Source organism: Elgaria multicarinata, chromosome 4 (assembly GCF_023053635.1).
Source record: "Elgaria multicarinata webbii isolate HBS135686 ecotype San Diego chromosome 4, rElgMul1.1.pri, whole genome shotgun sequence".
Lineage (NCBI taxonomy): Eukaryota > Metazoa > Chordata > Lepidosauria > Squamata > Anguidae > Elgaria > Elgaria multicarinata.
In genome coordinates this window covers 46,702,216-46,722,198 of record NC_086174.1, presented here as the reverse complement: position 1 = coordinate 46,722,198, position 19,983 = coordinate 46,702,216, and the positions used below count along the sequence as shown (strand labels likewise).

General features: G+C 38.4%; 1 protein-coding gene across 1 annotated transcript in view; it reads left to right on the top strand.

The window, feature by feature from the left end:
- Positions 1-16,882, top strand: part of ZFAND3 (zinc finger AN1-type containing 3) — a 155,367-nt gene extending 138,485 nt beyond the window's left edge. The window contains exon 7 of the mRNA XM_063124192.1: positions 14,371-16,882. Coding sequence (XP_062980262.1) covers positions 14,371-14,525 — 155 coding nt within the window. The 3' untranslated portion in view covers positions 14,526-16,882. The remainder of the gene's footprint in view (positions 1-14,370) is intronic.
- Positions 16,883-19,983: the final 3,101 nt, after the last annotated feature.

Here is a 19,983-nt window from a genome sequence, read left to right as displayed (position 1 = left end):
CCAACTGGGAAATAGAACATGTGAGGAATCGCTGGGATTCATACTGGACAGCCACTTCCAGTGGCAGGGGAGGGGTGCAGCCGGCAATGGGTGCCAAGGAGGTCAGTGCAGCCCCCCAACCCACTGAGGTTGCTCACCCCTGCAATAAATAATGATCCACCGAAGTGCAAGGGCATGGGGTTTGCATTCTGCCAGTGGAACTGCAAACATCCATGAGATTCTTTCCATAGTAAGTAATTGAGAGCCCTTAGTAGTGCACGTAGATCCCATTTGCTGCATCATATTGATAATCCTGTGTCATTAAAAAATAATAATTCTTGCACTTAAATGCGTCATTATTGCATATTGTCAATAAAGAGCACACTGTCTTGGGGAGGTTCATGATGTCTACAAACAATATAAACTGGGCACATATGGGGAAATAACAACAACAAATCAGCAGAGCTGACTTTTTACTGTTGGCTGGTTACATATTTTATACCTTGGCAATTTCAAATAAGATGCAGATAATGAAAGTAACTAAGTACGTTCCTGAATAAAATTACTATGAGACAATTTGTTGGGTACATTAAATACCTATTGTTGTTGGGTTTTTAAACTATTGCTATTTTATAGCTTTGTCTACCTCAGGAAACAAAATTATCTGCAGAACAAAATCACAAAATGATGAGTCAAAAACCAGAAGTACTAGCATTGGAAGTTTTTAGAATAAAGGTCATTTTGACCTTGTTCAATTTAAAAAGCAGCACAGAAGCACCTCATGCCAGGACTCCTGAGAAATTGCTAAATTTGATACTATAAATCTTTCCAAAAAAATCTCAATCTCTCTTTTGTATTTCTGTGGGTGTATTTGTGTGTGTTTGTGTTGCTTATTAATATTGAAAGACAAATCCCATTTTGGTATCATCACTGTGGGATTAATAAAATATGGAATGTATCTGTTTCACTGGAGAGTGAAACAGCCAGATAGTAGTACCAGCCAAAGAAGAGGAGATTTCTTCTTCTTCTTTGGAATACTACTCATTTGCTGAAGAACACATTTTCTTCATTTTCTGTGGGTGCAAGTTTATTTTACAACTGTAATAGCTAGGAGACAGGAAGGCAATATATCCATATGAATACTGATTAGCACGACATTAATGGAGAATTGACTTAGATTTCTGCATAATTCTGTACTGTTGAGCCATCATCCTCTCAGCACACTTTAAAATTCAAATTGGCAAACAGGAAAGAAAAGATAAACATAAAAACTCAAAATGATGCCTATACAATAAATAAATAAATTATTGCCTTTTTCAGATGTGCACTCCTAAATTCAGGAGTGCTTAATGCCTGTTTCCCTTCGTTTGTTAAAACACATTTTAGTGCTGGTAACTGAAAAAATGGCCAAAATGTTGGAAATCTTTCAAATATTTTAATTATCTCAGAGCAGGACTCTGGATGTGATGCTGGGAATTATGCACATATCCTCTTTACTTTTTTGTATTAAGTTTTTGTGTTATCAATTATTGAAGAGTAGTCTCCACAAATAACTGATGCTTCTTTGACAGCATAATATATTTCTCTGATACTTCTCTGACAGCATAATATGACAACAAAAAGATGCGTGTCTGCCTTTTCTTATGTTACATTTTATTTTTAACTCCTTTCTGGGTCCCAGTTATTATATAAAGTTGGTAATATGGGTGTTCTGTTCCATAAGCTTACCTGTGTAATATTATCAATATTATCATTGTAATATTATCAATACTTCTTTGGGAATGGCCAGTGTAAGCTTTTTATGCTTCATTTCCTCCCACACACATTCACGCAAAACTATGTGTAATATATACCTGCCAAAGTAGGGTAACACTTTATGCATCTGGCGAAGTGGACTTTAGTTTATGAAAGCCTACTCCATAATAAATATTTTAATCTATATAAGAATATAGTAGTGCAAGGCTTATTAAACCAATTTTGCTCATTTTTGTTTTAAACTTAAGTCTGAGTTGTGTAGACACGCAGAAATTTTTGAAAGTCTGAGAACCTTCAAAGCTCAAGCTTTAATAGCAAAACAGTATGTTTATTGGCTCCATGCCAAACAGTCTCCTGTTGCTCTTCTCCAGCCCAACAACATTACTTGAACTCACACGAGACCACATGACTTAACCCTCTTATAGGCTTTGAGGAAGAATTCACAGGCTGCAGAAATTTACAACAGTCCTGGGCTGTTGCAAATAAGAACAAATGGGAGTTCTAGGGGGAAAAAACTCTTAAATGCCTGTAGAAGAGGGCGCAGTCACAAGGTCTCATGGAAGTTCAGAAAGAGCTGCCAGGGTGGAGAAGCTTCTCTCTAAAGGCCCTGGGCAGCTGCACGTGTAGTGGGCAAGGGGAGGATAAAGTAAAATAAAAATAAAAATAAAGGCAATCCTCAGCTAGCCACCACCTAGGTAAGGGGAAATCATGTCCACTTCCCAAAGGAGAAAGTTAGTCACCTCCCCAGCCCTTTTTGCCAGAGTTTTTATACCCCCTCCTTGAAATGCCGAAAATGGAAGAATCAAAATTTTTGGCACAGCACTTATTTTCATCCAGTTCTTCTCAAGACTACTAGCACCCATCGTGACACAAGCTTTGCACTAGTCTTTAAGGTACCACAAGGCTTTTAGTTGTTTTTGCTACAATAGACTTCCATGGCTATCCCTCTGGCCATATTCAGACAATTATATCTAAGGTTATTAAGCCATTATATGAATAAGCCTTTTGCCTATGAATGTAGCCCCTTCGCTCCTCCCTTTGCAATGTGAGCAATCAAACCAGAATGTCTTTAATTTTTAGTTGGTTTAATAACCTGGGTTGTTCTAAAGCTGATAACCATAGTTTTCCGGCTTAGAGAAGACAGAAAACTCTGGTTAATTAGAGACTTCCTGGTTTAATTTCTTGGACTGCTAAGGGATTGAGTTCCGCAGGCAAAACACTTGTTCATATCTTGGCTTATTAAGACAAATCCATAGTCCAAACTGGTACGCACTACGCAAGCAATTTTAGTCCAAAAAATTAGGTCTCTTAAATGTTTGTCTTAAATGTTATTGGGAGGAATGGAAATGTACTAAATAAATAAATAAACAAACAAACAAAATAAAATAACTATCTACCATGATGCTGGTAATTGGTACACTTAATTGAGATAATAACATTTCAAAGTGTTTACAATTAGAACACTGTGTCTCTGTATTACAAAAATGCAGGGCTTTTGCTTACTATGGCCCGTTTCAGACAACACTCTAAACCATGCTGCTTAACCAAAAAATGGTTAATGGAACTTTGTGGTTAAGCAGCATGGTTGAGTGTGTTGTCTGAACGGGGCCAATATTAGTGTTAAGTACAGGTTTTATTCTCCATTTATTACTTACTTCATAGATGGCCAACCATCAGCTTCAGTGCCTCAAATATCACAGGCAGCCAAGGTTTATGATACACCTGGATAAAATCAAGAAGGCTTAGATGCCTGGCTCTTACATAGCTTGAACTCCGGCTTCCCTCTCCGCTGCCTGCTCAGTACACTAGACAGAAAACTAGATCAAGGCACTATGGGTTAAGTAAATACTGTAGTGATTGCTAGAATTGAACCATCTTATAATTATGACTAATTTTGTGGCAGACTTGCCAAAAAAGTTGGTCACCTGTAACTTATAACATAATTTTCTCTATGGAATGCTGCTTCTGGAGCCTGTTGCTGGTATGCAACATTGTGGCAATCTTGATAGATAAAGGGCTTGGAGACAAAGTGCAATAAGGAAAGGTTGAAGGAGTTGGATATGTTTACCCTGGAGAAGTAACAATTAAAATGCAATATCATAGCCATCTTCACATATTTGACAGGCTGTCACATAACTAACGTTGCAAGTTTGTTTTCTATTATTTGAAAGAAGAGGACCCAAACCATCATGTTCGAATAACAGTAAAGGGAATTTCAATAAAACTTTAGGAGGAGTTTCCTGACTGTACAACAGTGGAAAATATTACCATGGGAAGTGGTGGTCTCTCCTTCATTGAGAGGTTTTTAAGCAGAGGTTGGCTGGCTACCTATCAGGTGTGCTGTACTAGGGGATTTGCTGCATTGGATTTTCAATTAAAGGAGTGAATCTGTAGTCGTCTCAATGTTGTACTACAACTGCCATATTTGTGACCATTGGCCTTGCTGATTGGGGCTAATGGGAATTAAAATCCAAGAACATCTGGAGGGCCATGAGCTCCTGCTCAATAAGGGGGGCCTGATCCCAAAAGATCTCTTGCAGGTGGGAGGGGATTGGTCTCTAAGAATGCCTACCAGATGGTTTGATGGATCATCAAAACCAAATTTTCTTTGCTCCGAATTCTTTAAACTCTGAAGTTGGGCTAAGCGCCCCTTCTGCTGCCCAAAACTTCTTTTTAGAATACTGGAAGGAATCCAAGCCAACGTCATCAAAAACCTTCTTGCACTATCCTCAGTTTCCTTTGGTGCCAAAGGATGACATTAGCCTCTCTTCTTTGCTAAACAGGATCTTAGAGTTGGGGGTGGACTCACATGTTGCGTACCCAATATAGCAACTATATTGATGATGGTGTGTGTACTTTTTAAATTCAGCAGTGAAATGGCGCAGGGCTGCTTCTGTTTATTGTCTCTCCCTCCATAAGGCGTTCATTATTATGAAGTATTTTAATATGTTGCAGAGTCACCAACGTTATGGCTCTAATTTTGCTCTAGGATATTAGGTGCATTTAAGAGAATTGGAGGAGTTGTAGCAGGGGGCACCCCCGAATGGTTTACTAGAGAGGAGAGCCACCACAAAGGTGTGTGAAACACAAACAGTCTCTTTTCTGCTGAAAGATTTTCTTGTGTATACTCCCAATCTTTTTCCCATTCTCTTCTATTCTTTATAGGTTATTAACTGCTGACAAGAAATTCACATCTCATAAATAATACTTAAGAGCCATTGCTATATAAATTGAATGTGTTATGAATTGTGATGGGGCTTTTTGTAGTGTGCTGTGCCTAGAGCAGGAAGAACAGAGGATGTCATTTTCATTAATTTCTAATGAGGTGCCAATTAAAGGCAAGGAAGGCGCTCAGAAGGGAACAGTCATAGAGCTCCCCTGAATCCTCTAACCTGGGGCTGTCATAGGAACATGCCACCAAACCTTCCCTGAAAATTCCATTAAATTAAAGTCTCATCTAGCGCACACACAGACAAATTCAGCTTCCCTTTGATCTTCAAAAGAGCAATTTGTAAGATGAGTTCTGAGCTTTCTCACACAGCGAACTGGGAGAGGTGAGGGGAATTGCTAATTGCCAGTGCACTTTTCAGGCTGTAGTGAGGAACAGAAATGTGAAAGCAGATTTTCATTCTGCACCTTTCTGACTGGCTAACCTTTAAATCAACGGTACTGAAGTAATGTCACTTTCCTATAAGGCATTTCTCAATGCCAGTTTACACTAGCCATATGTTCACTCAGTGCTAATCCCTAGCATTGGATGGCATATTCAGTGGATTAGCTTCTCATGTTGGTTAGTGATTGCACAAATGCACTATTAGTATCATGATCATATTATCTAGCAAAAATCCCTGCCAACTATGAGCTGATGCAAAGCCTGAGTAGCTTTCCCCCTTACTCTTGAGTAGTAATACTAATTCTACAACATCTAAAAAAATTGAACTCAACTTTAGCACAGTTTAAATTTGCTGTTCCAGATGTTACAGTGACAACTTTCCCCCCAAATTGGAGGTGAGTTTCAGAGCTGTTACTATTTGAGTTGTGGCCTTGACACAAATTTCAGAATTTAACATTTTGAAATGAAATTTGCACTTCTTATAAACACATTCCAGGCAATTTTATTACCTGAATTTAAACAGTGATTTAGTGAGTGCTTAAGCACGGTTGAAATTTTACCCCCCAAAATCCACTAACTTCATCATTAACTTGGATTCCTCTTTCCAGTGTGAATTTTCATATATTACTTTAACAGTGAAAACCTATGCATGTCAACTCAGACATAAGCCCACAGAGTGCAATGAGGCTTACTCCAAGCTAAGTGGGTATAGAATTGCAGCCTAAAGGTGATTTGGTTTAGAATTTGATCAGTTAGATAATTATAACTTGTGGAAATTAATTGACGTTGGGCTAATCCAACTAAATCAGAGATTCTAAAGCTCTTTTTTCCAGTACTATTTGATTTTTCAAATTGTGAACTGTAAGATTATGAAGTTTCTCATAACATGATTGGATTTACAGTATCTTCCTGGAGTGACATAAAATTGCAAAAACCTCTTAAGTTGAGCTGCTTTCTGCAGTAGTAAAGTCTTTACAAGGCTTACAAGGGTGGTTTAGGGGATTGGTAACGGGATGTGAAGCATTTCACCTTTGTCACCATTTCAAATCCAACACTGGTCAGCAATGACAGGAAAATTACCACCATCTGCTGGCTGTTAGTGATCCTTTATAAAGTGTTTTCTGCTTTCAGTCCAATTCATATTAGATGTGCATGCCCATATCTGAAGAATGATGTTCTAGCTTGAGTTAATTGGTAATCACAGCATCTAAAAACCGCATGTCATAAAAACTGGGTAGTTTGAGCGTGGTGTAAAAATACACCAATGTTTCTTATAGAACTGTTTCTTGTGATTGTTAATGGCCAACACAAATCATTACAATGTTACTTAATATGAGGCCTGGGTTGTCTTTCAGGGATGCTCATAGTACATCATTGTAATACTAAGAACTACTGCCACCTTTGTGAAAGGCCCAGGCTCCCTCTTTTCTCCCCCCTTTTTTCAAACCATATTAACTGTGGACAGGGAGTTGATTGACACTCACAATGACTTTTGCTTCCTGGTTCATCCATGATGCACAGAAAATGTTGAGCTGAGCAGGTGGTGAAGATTCCCAGTCTTCTGCCTTGCCTACTAGAGAGGTCCACCGCCTACTTTGAGAGATGTTGGAATAGTATAGTAAGGGGTACTAGACCTGTCTGCCTGTTGAAAACTATTCTAAAATGCACATTATTTTCTTTATCAGGTTTTACTTGCAAATGGTAGATGAGTACCCTTTAGCCAATAAAAGTGGGGGAGAGGAGAAACCAAACTGACCCATTTACCATGAAAGGCAATATAATTTGAGGATAGAATTAGGCCATCAAGTCTCGCCTAGGTAATCATTGTTTTTCAACCTTTTCCTATTTATCTAAATGGAAATAAAAAGTAAGGGCTCTTTTGACAGCATGCACAAACTTTGTAAAGTGCTTTCATAATTAGAAAAGCTGTATAAATAACAAAGACTAACTTTCCTAAGGCTTGAAAATATGTCCTGAACTAAAGAATTGGGAATATTCTTAATAGACAGTACCCAGCAGGGCCACTCCACCTGCACTGATTCCATTGCTCTCGCAGGATCCACCACTTTCACAACCAGGCTTTTGCACTTCTAAAAGTAACTCCAGAAATGAGTGGAAACATTTGTTTCCAGATTGGGATCAGTCAGCTGAGCTCCGTTTTGCAAGCTCCACTGACCTGACCTGCTCCTGCAATGAACATTTCTGCTCTTTTCCAGTTATTTTTAAAACCGCAAAAGCCCTGTTGTGCAAGCAATGGGTCATAGAAGTGCATGGGCACAATAGGACACTACCCATAATGTTCCTAGGGGTTAAAAGTGCTTTTAGTACATTGTATTATTCCAGATTATGGCATTACTCAGAACCTAGCATGCTGATGGACCTAGCCTTGGCATGGAAGGAATGCTTTTAAGAGTGCAGATGCTTAGAGCATATTGTTTCTGAAAAACAAATAAACACTGCAAAAAAATAGCTAGATGAATTGAGAAAGTATTTCTCCTATAATCAGCAGCTCTTCCTTGACACAGTTAGTAATAAGTGTCTGACATTGAAATGTGTGCATACACCTCACAAAATCCATACTGGACCTCTAGCAAAGCCTGAGGCACAGCTACAACTGTGGCTTCCTGTCAAGATCTAAACTTCTCAAACTTTCATGGAGGAGCGACAGTATCCAACTCTTTTGCAGCCATCACACTTTCGAATGATATCAAAAACTATTAAAGTGCATATTAAAAATATTTTTATATAAGTTATGACTAGCTTGCTTAAAATGCTCCAATATCTGAATGAAATTCTTCTCTAGTTAATACAGCTGAAGCTGCTGTCCAATTAAGATATAGAAGCTCAAATGAGAAGTGGGATTTTTGTTTACATAACCTGTTCTCATCAATGTAGCATTTTACTACCTGGGATGACACGTTTTTCTGTCTAAACATGCGTAGGATTGCACCTTAAATTAGACCTTGCTAGAGCAATGATGCACAACTTGTGGCCCTCTAGATGTTTTGCCTTATTTATTTATTACATTTATATCCTGCCTTTTTCCCTCTAAGTTGCCCAAGGCAGCTTACATGAACCTCCTCCTCTCCATTTTATCCTCACAACAACCCTGTGAGGTGGGTCGGGCTGAGAGTCTGTGACTGACCCAAAGTCACCCAGTGAGCTTCCATGGCCAAGGAGGAATAAAACCCGGACCTCCCCAGTCCAACACTCTAGCCACTACATCACACTGGCTCTCTTATAGCTCTTATCTGGTCTAGCAAGCATAGCCAATGATGAGGGAAGATGGAGTTGTAGGCTAAAGCTTCTGGAGGGGGCACAAGTTGCCTACCCAGCTCTAGAACATTAGAATATGTTCTAATGCAAACTGAACATTTTCCTATGCAAATGACCTTAATTTGCATTGGGAAATTTTCCAATAGAAACTGAAAACTTTCCTGTGCAAACAACCCTATTCAAATTAACCCCATTTGTATTGGAAAAATTTTCGAATTCAAAATTTTCCGGAAAAACTATATCACTGCAATTAGAAGAGGGGATAAAATAGTTAATAATTTAGCTTATAGGGCCTTTAATATTCTGCCACATGCCAACTTTTTAAAAATAGACTTAAGTTGAATCTGTGGTAGGGGTGAGGAACCAGATTGGGGCATTTACTTGATAATGTTATTGGTCAAGTAATGGCTGAAATAGTTTCCACTGCAGCAGATGTAGGTAATTTGGTCAAGAACATAGCCGTAATTGCAAATCACTGGAAATTTTAAAGCATGGATGTATAATGCCTGTAACCACTCATGAGGTTAAAATGCGTGGACTTATGTAAATGCCTGTGGAGTTTCTGTAATAGACGAAGTGTCTCTGCCTGGAAATTTGCCATTATTTATTCTTGCTCCTTACTAATGTCTTATCTGCCTTGCATTTTCATTGGGCTGAAGCAAAAAACAGATGATACACATATATTATCAGGCTGCCTAGTACTGCTTGCTTGTTTTAATTAATTTTTTGGATACACTTTGGCTTTTAATTAAATCCTCAACTTTGGGGAGGGGTGTGTTAGTATAGATAAATGCTCCATGCAGAGACTTTTAGACGTATGAATACTAACCCTGGCAAATATTATATATCTACAGATTGTAAGAGACAATGATAAAGGCTAGTGAATTGAAACACACTGCCTAACCTTTCCAGAGCTTTGAGACATAAACATCTCTACTTTGTATCATAGATATCATAAAGTGATAGGCTGGTTATGTGAATTCATTATAAGAGCTATTGCCTGCAGCCCAGGTAGGTATTAAAGACCTAAAGTGTGAGCAGACAGATTTAGGGAAATATTCCAAACATCTTTTTGTATTCTTTTCCTCCTGCTGTGAATGCAATTCAGTTATTATTTCCTTGGTAGCTACTAGCAGATAGGCAGTTGAAAAGAAAATCCCTTTTTGTATTTAAAAATGCTTTTATGTTTTATTTTGAACTTGTGGGATAAAGTCACCAACCTACTTGAATGCCTGTTGTGCCACCTGTAAAGCAGCACTATATGAATATCACAGGGAGGAACTGAATTGCCTTGGGACCTGCTGATTCAATCTAAGGCAGTTTGTTTATAATATGAGAAACTATAACTTCACCAGAAATGAGTTAACACTTCCTCTCCAGAATTTCATTTCAAAATGAGAATGCCACTACTTTTGCAAAATCTCATATTAGATCGTTTGTTTCCAGGTTTATCAAGAAACACATTTGAATAAAAAGTATTTGGATGGTGATTTACATCTGGAGAAAGCCTCTGAATTTCAAGTCTGCAATTAATATTTCAAGGAAGAACCCCAAACTAGACTTGTATCTTCCTCCCTCAGACATTTCTTGAAAAATTGTGTTATTTCTTTGTTTCACATTAACATCTTCCACATGGTATTTCTCCATTGGAAATATTAGAGAAGAAATTTCTAGATGGAAAGCTTCACAGCCCATTGGGTTTCCATGACTGTGTTTCAGACGAAGCCGTATTCTTGTTCCTCTAGATTCTCTCAAATCTCTTCCATTAGGGGCAGTAGGAGGAAGAAGGGCCTTGGTTTGTCTGTTTTATTTCCAGAAGTGGGTTGACAATATTGATTTGGAATGTTGGCTTTGGAGCAAGGTTGGGATTGGGCAGGGCGAAGGGTCATTTAAATGGAATAAAGCTATAGCACACAATGTTCTTTGCAGAAGAGAGGAAGCAGTAATTACAGTTTGTGTAAAGACGGAGCTGTCTAAAAAGAGACACACTGTCAGCAAGAGCGATTTCTATAAACTGTTGTGGAAGCTCTGTTAAACTGGACTATAACACGGCTTTATTTGTTTTTAGAGCAGTCTAATAGAAAGTACATATGGATCTAAGTTTGCATCATTTGCTGTAATGCTGACATGACCTAATAACCGCCTTTTTAGTAGAAACTTTCTTATGAGTTATTCCTGTAATAATCAGTTGGCTGATTCTACTGCCAAGTGAAGTTTGTTTAAACTGGTTAATCACTGAAGATACTTCCTAGAGCTCTTGTTAAATTGATTTGTTTACATACTATTCTTGTGATTTTGAGATATGGTCTTATTATTTGCAGACATTGGTGATGCATGCGCATAAACTGCTGGGTCACAACACTGACCTCAGCAGTTCCTAACACTAAAACGTTATATAATTGAATTCGTTTCGATGAAATCCAGTTGTGTCCATCTGCTGATGGAACAGTATCCATCAACAGAGCAGATTCCCCTTCCCCTTTCCAGGCCTTGCAGCCCCTTTCCCACAGATCACCTCTAGAAGATTTGGGGCTGTCCTGAGCGCAGGGGAATTGCATAGGGGCTGCAAGGAGCAGGTGAGGGCAGGAGAATTCCTTTTAAGATGCCCCCTTAAACCTTATACTAAGTAAGTTTAACATCAGTTTTGTAAAGCAAAGTCAGGCTCCTTGATTTGCCTTTACTAAATCACTGTGATGTGAAGGCAGGGAAGCATACTAACCATTTCCCGCTCAGATTTGATTATTTGTTAGCAGCAAAAATATATTCACCACCTGTAGTTTCTTCACTGTGCCACTAGTATGCTGAAATGAAATATTAAGGCCCCTTAATACATTTGTGTGTGAACCGCCCAGAAAGCTTCAGCTATTGGGTGCTATAGAAGAAATAATAATAATAATAATAATAATAATAATAATAATAATAATAATGAGGAGGAGGAGGAGGAGGAGGAGGAGGAGGAGGAGGAAGTGGAATAATTCTGGGGGAAGCAAAGAGAACCAGAAAAATCTGCACATCCCTCATTGAACCATTTTTACAGTATAAGTATTTAAGAATGCCAATGTAATCCCAGGGTTATATAGGTGAACAAAAACTTTTGTATTCCAAGACACCTGCACTGAAGCACTCTTCCTTAGATAATACGGTGGCATGTATCTATTGCACTGCCTTCTTTTCTGAAAAACTTCTAGGTATTTTTAGGTTAAGCATTCACCTTTGTCAATTAGAATTTCAAATCACTAGGAAGTGTAAAATTTCATGCGAGAGGTGAAGGTGACAACAGCTAGAGCAGAATTCTCTACAGGAATAACAGTGTCATTATTGGGGTTAGTTTTGAAGTGGCTCCAAATGAGTTATCTGTAAAGAAACAAATGTATTATTAATTCAATTTAGCACATGACATGAACTGCAGATTATGGCTGATTTGAACTCTTTGTGCCCTTTCACTCAGAAATAAAGCTGGCAACCAGCAACATTTGCATGAAGTTAGGGCTAAATTTAAAATGTCAGGTGTCTGAGTTTAGATGAGTTTTTTGGCTCTACTTCTAGCCCATAAAACCCAAGAATACTTCCCCTTCAAATGCTGCTAATGGGTTCACTGTTGCATACTTGCAGAAATCAGTGTTCAAAATTAATTGTGCATGTAGTATAATCCTTCATTAATTTGGAAAATTAAAAGGTTCCTGTCCTAAGCCTGTATTTGAGAGGTTTTCCCTTCCTTTACTTTAGGCAGCGAACAAAAAATTACTCTGACAATACTCAGGAACAGTTTTACCATACTCAACAATCAAATCAGTTCCTGCTAATTATGGATAGCTATTTTAAAAATTTGCATCCTACCCTTCAGTATGTATTCCCAGGGCACCTAACAAATGGTATTACAGTTTAAAAACAATTTTAAAAAAACATCAAAAACAAATTAAAGCAGCAGAAACAATAAAAGCATAGCAGGAACTAAATATTCCAATGATATTTTAAAAGACCTGGGGAAATGTAAAAGGTCTTCACCTGCCACTAGAAAGGCCATGAGCAAGCCTTTCTAGGGAGAGCATTCCAAAGGCTACAAACATAACGAACTCTCCAGTCGCCACTCACCTAATCTCAGAGGACAGGGACTCATGAGCCCCTGCAGAAGGAAGTGAGGCAGGTGGCTACTAGGAGGAGGGCTTTCTCTGCTGTGGCACCCCGGTTGTGGAACGAGCTCCCCAGAGAGGTTCGCTTGGCCGCCTACATTATTTTCTTTCCGTCGCCAGTTGAAGACCTTTTTATTTTCTCAGTATTTTAACACCTAATTTAACTTAAATTTAAACTTTGCTGTTTTAATCTCATATTTTAACCTATTTTAATTTTTGCTGTGTGGTTTTATTCCGGTTGTGCTTTTTATATTGTATTTCGTATGTGTGTTTTAAATTTGTTGCTTGTTTTTATGCTCTTCATGGTTTTAATTTTTGTGAACTGCCCAGAGAGCTTCAGCTATTGGGCGGTATAAAAATGTCATAAATAAATCAATAAAATAAAATAAAATAAAAGACAGGCCTCAAAAAATTATCTGAACATACAGCCAGGTTTGTGTGAGAAAACACGAGTCCTTTGGTTACCAATGAAGTTGTGTTACTTTGAACTGCCCCCAGTTAGTCCAAAGCACAAATGCTAGGTAAGGCAGCCCAACATATAATGCATTGCAGCATTTTATTCTGGAGGCTACCAAAGCGTGGATAATGATTGCCAGGCTAGTGAGCCATACCAGACAAAATCTGGGAGGTCCATGATAAGATTTCCTGATGTCTCCTTTTCCCCCCACTTAAAAGCAGCCATGTGGACAGATTGGGGCCACAACACTGGGATAGGGGTTGATTTTCCCCCATTCCTTTTTCCTGTTCTGAAGATCGCTTCTCTTCCACATGCACACACAACTGCTGTTTTCCCTGCTAAGACACCATGTGGCAAACACTTTGGCCCTGTGGCAGACTGTTTTTAAAGAAAAAATATCAATGCGCCTAAACTATTAAAATGTCCTCCTGCATGCCCAGGGGCAATTGTTTCTTACCTTAAGCGAGAAGCTATTTACAAGCCAGTCTTAAACAACTGGCTAATTCTTACTGAGATTATAAACCTGTGTCTGGATTGTATTGCTCCAGACTTCAGATGAGGGCTTCACACACCTGAATGTTTTCCATACAAAATATCAAGGAAATCAAGCATGTCCACTTCTTGAAATAAATGCTTTTGATAAGCAGTATAAAAATGATTTTCCACTTCATCAGACCAACACAGAAATGGGCGTTATACAGCAGGAATTCTTGCTATATAACCCATTAATAGAACAGCTGTAACGTATTAAGTCTAAAAAATGAAAAGGCTGGTAGACTGTATAGGAATATGAATTGTCCATACCCGTTACGTCTTTGCATAAGTCACTATTCTGGGGGTGCTTCCTGTAGGCAAGGCAAGAAGTAGCTACCTCTCTGAGTGGGTAAATCTGAATCATGCAGGGATGCAATTGATAGCCACCTCTGGCTGTGGGTACTTTGGGCTCCCATGAAGCTTTAATTATTTAATTTGTTGCGTTTTGGCAGCCAGTTTAGGAATTACTGTCCTAAATGGGGAAGAAATGAGCTGAATAATGTGCAGAGTCTTACAGGAATGAATCTATAATTCCAATAATTGCCAGCCTAGACTTTTTGCTTTCCTGTTTTTAATACTACGTTCTTTTCTCTTCCCTTCCCCCTGCCCCCCTTCTGCCTTTGCAGGTTATGTGTTCTGTATGTTGCATCGCCTGCCTGAACAGCATGATTGCACGTTTGACCACATGGGACGCGGGCGTGAAGAAGCCATTATGAAAATGGTGAAACTGGACCGGAAAGTGGGGCGATCATGCCAGCGCATTGGCGAGGGCTGCTCCTGAGTTGCAAGACTCTCTACAACCAAATGCCGTTCTCTTAGTTCACTAATGTTAGCCTTATTTAGGACAAAGTCAGCCAGCCACCTTGTACACTGGGCAAGTTTCAGACTACAGCCAATCAATTTCCTTTCTTTAGCCAACCATCCTGGTACTGTAGTTTAGGGGTTAATGGTGATTGACATTGATTTCTGGCTGGTTGTTAAGGTGCCTGCTAGCCACCGTATTAAAAAAAAAATGAAGAAATTTTTTTGAGCATGGCTAGTGGATTTAACAAAAAACTAAAGACTTCAATTATTGCAGGAGTCAAGCTCTTTTTTAAAAAAGCCTTATGCTGGTAAGCTTCCAGCAGCTGAGTAGAAACTGATGTAAAAGACTGCTGTGTGCACACCTCTCTGGAAGAAAGTACCCTTAATAGTCTGCTTTTCCTATCCTCACATTTAGCTAACTTTGAAGGGGTGAAACTCTGCTTAGAGCAGGCAGTGTAGCTGCTGAACCTAGAAGACCTAAACGATCACTTATGCCATCTTCACACGTGTCTTCTGAGGTTAGGTAGCATCACCAGCATCAGGGAATCTCTTCGGGTGGGAATGTCTTTTTGAGAAGACAAAAAGAGGGGGACAGATTCTTATGACAACTTTTATATCAAACACATTACAGGGAAACTGTTTCTTTACTTAGGTGGTGGTGGAGGAGGATCTTGTTTTAAAGTTAGCTCCATTCTGGAACAAGCAGTAAAGCGTGTGCATTTTCTACGCAGCCTTTCTTAAGCGGTGTGATCGAATTCCATACGCCAACCATTGTGGCTGTTTTCCATCAGCCCAAACCTGATTGGCTCTTGTTTGCCTTTTGCTAAGTGCAGGTATCTGATAATTGATCAAATAAGGCTAATTCACAGCACAGTAGCCATGGCTGGTTCCTACAGACTGACTTTCTGTAGCTAGACATATATTGAAGGGTAAAGGACATTTTGTAGCAAACGGAATTCAGTAACAGTATTGGGGAACAACCAGGAAAATCACCCCTTATTGAATTGAGTTTTGTATGCCTCACTTCCAGTGTGTTAAGGAGATAATCAAATGGGCTCTTCCAGCCTTGTGACTATGCAGCTCGGTACTCTCAGTGAAAGGTCTCTCTGCCCATCATCCATTGCGAAGCAAATGATTGTGAAATGCATTGCATAGAATTGGGACTCTCCAGATCTGCTATTTAGAGCTACAGTTCTGTATTGTAGTCTGTCTGTCTCATTGAGGCAGTGAGTGGCAGGAAAACAGCAGTTTCTGCCTCCAGCTTCAGGCAAGGTTTCTGTAGGAAAAATAACTCTTATTGATGGTGGCCTAGTGTGGAATCTTTACCCCAAAACCAGTTAGTGCTCCATTAGCAATTAAGAATTAGGTATATAGTTGGGAGTGGGGGATGGGGTGGGGAAGGGTCAGGATGAATTGTCTCGTACTTTGACAAGTAGGTTACATTTAAGCCACCCAAAGAGTGAATTACCCTCATGTCACTCTAAAAAAAAGGGGTTGTGGGATAGAGCAGTTTAAATAAGTTACTGACTGTTCCATTTATGCTGAAGGTAAATTACTGGTTTACGGGCTGAATTGCATTTACTCTGGCAGCCAACTATGGCCAGCGACAGAGACTCGGCCTTTGCCTGTATTACAGCAATGCAAATTAGTAAAGAAGTAAATATGAAATATTCCACCATTATAAAGTTCAATATGGAAAAGCCATTCTGTGTTGTACTCAAGGCTTTGAAATCAGCAATGGAATTTCCAGCTGCATATTCTGTTTCCTAAGGAAGTATTCCCCTTCCATCGGTATGAGGGGGAAATCAGACAATTTTCTTTGCGTTTGCCATGAAGAGTTTAAAAAACATGGACTTCAGCTGCTGCCGCGCTATGCACTTTCTTCCCTTCTAAAATCCTAGCATAGCATTTGATGGACATTCTGATTGATACACAAGACTTTTGCAGATTAATAACGAAGATGCTGTTTTTCCCCTTGTTAATCCTTTCTTTAGCCCTGTTACAAGTGCACAGTTGGTTTCACGGTGGCTCTTGAGCGAACACTACTCAAAGTTCATGTGGATTATGGACAATGTTCACTTTAAAAAAAGAAGTGTGGGGGTTGTTCCTTTGCAGTATCTGTTCTGTGAAGTTTGTTAAACGTAAAGAAAGCTTAAGTTCTTGTATCTTTAAAGAAAATCTTATTTAACCCTTTTTTGTGTTCTAGATTTACTTACACATGTAGCCTAGAGCTCAGTTTTAGTTTAACATTGTGAAAATATTAAAAGGATTGTAATTCTTTTTCCTCCTGCTTAAAAGAAACAAACCATTAAACAGATCAGATTAAAATTTGAATTCTTCTCCGAGTTTTGCAGTAGGTATTGTTCATTAGCACAATTCCTGCTATGGCTTGATAAAATAAATTTAAGCAATTGCATGTTGGGAGGAGAGGGATGATAGAGACCTCAGCATTGCTCCACAGGTTTGTAATCATTTCATATCTATTATACTGGGGCAACCACATCAGATTGGAAACTTGGGGCACAGGTGAGCCAAAACTGAGTGTTTGAGGCCGCAATCTTATACATGTTTAAACAGAAAAAAGTCCTACAACTTCCTACATTCCCCAGCCAGCCAGGCTCTCCAGAGAATGCTGGGAATTGTAGGACTTTTTTTGTCTAAACATACATAGTATTGTGCCCTAACTTTTTTAATATAACAATAATAATACCTAAGTGGTTAATCAGTTTTAAGTCTGCCATTTTCCACCCTGTGTAAAAAAAAAAGTAAGCTCAAGAGTATCAAGCACTCCTAAAATTAGTTACTTCTAGGAACCAAATAGATATTGAGTTGTCTACATACTTGCATCATTGCTGTGGCATAAAAATCCGGTATGTCTTCCATAGCACATGTTCTTCTATTCATTTTTACAGCTTTGTCAACTGAAATTTAATCCTGTGCCTGGAATTCAATTCTCATGGTTATTAAATGTGTGCATGACTGAATCGCATAATAAAACCCTACAAACAAGTCCTTGTGCTATCAAAGATCTAAAAATGGACAGCAATCTGAATGCAAGTGAAGCTACCCAAGTTAATTCCTTTAATTTCCATTTGAATTTTAAAATAGCCCTTACAGAAGGAGGACCATACACCTGCACTTATAAACCGAGGTGTAGGCATATAGTCTTTTCTATTTAGAAACAGCACAATCTGAGCTGTTCAGTGTTTTGCTGTATTCCAACAAAGGAAATAAAGATTTTCAGAAGAATGCTTCCCCCCATTTCCCCTCTTTTCTGCTCCATATCTGTTGTTTGTTTGAAAGCTATGCTTTTAGTGTTTTGATATGGGTATAAATACATGTAGGATCTGGCAATTCTGCAAATATGATATGTGCCTCCAGAATAGATGTTTTCTTCTGGGCTTTGTTAACTTTCAATTCATGAGCATAATCGTCCAAAACCATCATCAATATTCATTTAGATTTTTGAGGGCCATTTTGTCCATGTGATTAATTCAACCTGTCTAAAATTCCTCCCACCATATTCTTTTTATATTCTTTTTGTGGCCTAAAATTCTCTTCTAGACATCTTTGTCAGCTGTTACTATGCTGTTCTCAATGAATAAGAAGTGTAAATTAGCTTTTAAAAACATTGATTGAACTTTTCTTATGTAAAAACATGATATTTCATATTATACAGAAATACTTGTCAAACAAAACGGAAGGGCAGCTAATGCTAGATACCAGCATTAATTTAAGAGGAAAAACAACCATGTTAGATACTTAAGGTGTTGATTTTGTTGTGTGGTTTATGATAATCAGGGCCTTTCTGAAATCCTAATATAACTATCAGTCTATCCCTCTATCACTCCTAGCCAGTGTCTACCTACCTTCACTGTGCTTTCTGTTTTGTAGTTTTCTGTCACGAACATAAAGTTATACAAATGAAGTACAATTTGTCCAATTTATATATTATTTTTAGTTGTAGAATCTGGGCCTGTACAGAGGTTAGAGTCCTGATTTTATTGCATATGTTTTAGGTATTCCTATTTTGTGATTACACTACTATTGTCTTTAAAAGGGCCAAAAAGATTGCACTTAGCAAACAACTTTGTTTCCTGTATAACTGAAATTTGGAGTGGAAAGGACAAATTATTTCCTAACATGCATTGAAGTTTGAAGGTGCCAGGTATTTGCAATCAAGTTGAACTAGTTCAACAGAAGAGTTCTAATGCGTGAAAGTGTCAACTGCCTTTTGGTTTTTTCCTGTTGGCCCAACAAAGTATCATCTGTAAAGTTTATGGACTGAACTCCTTCAGAAAAAATCAGTATGTTGTGACTTACAAAAATTTGGAATACATTGGATGAAACTTATTTACCTGAATCCATTATTAGCTACCATAAATCATCTAAGAGAAAGTACTGCTTCATTTTTACAAATACTATCTAGGTTGACTATTCAGAAGGATAAAGTTATGACATGTTGTATTTCAAAACTCTTCTTATAAGTCACAGCAATCCACCTATATATACTTCCTCTTCTGACAGAGCCTTCTTCTAACTAATTGATCACAAATAATGAGCAAGAAAACTATTCTATTTGCGTTAGTTTTTCATAACCTCTTACTTAACTATCAGTTTGCCTGCTTCAGAGACTGATTAGATGCAGGCAACGAGTAAAGCATTTGTCCAAGTAAGTAAACCATGTGATACCTGTTTCATTTGAATGCATTTGCAACGTTCACTGACCCACACCTGTGCAGCTTTAGCATGACAGCAATGCATCTGTCCGGATTGCAGATCACTGACATGCCAAAGTGGTACACATAAGTGCACTTAAACAAGGTGTAACCACAAGGAATGCTTACATAGCTAAGTGCTGTACCCATAGCCCTTACTATGTTTAAGTTAGACTTTAGTCTTCTGTGTGTCCACATACTGGGAGTAACTGCACTAGTACATCTCCTGCTCTGTGAAACTTGTACTGTATTTTGTTGTCCAAATCAAAGATATAACATCCTTCCATAAGAAGCCAGAACAGAAGACAAAGATGCACAATTTATATCACTGAATATGGTCTGGAACATGAAAATCCCTGGCATACGACTGTCTGCAACAATGATGTACAGTCTTGTACTGTAATAGAACTGTTCTGTAATAGAAGACTAGTGTATTTGGTGTTTGACTGGAATAAGAATTACCTGAATCTAAAATGGCATTTAAATATAAGCTGAAACAGAACAAAATGCTTAAACTAAAACAGATATTGTGTTTTCTATTTAATGGGGATTAAATTTTACTGACGAGTGTTCTGGTTTCGATGCTACTATTGCCTTGTAGGCATATCTATCAATCGTACACATAATTCAGAACAGTGTAAACATTGAAAAAAGTCGTTCATATGATGGGTATGTTTTATATCATTTAATAGGAAAAAAGGATGGATGCACTTGAAA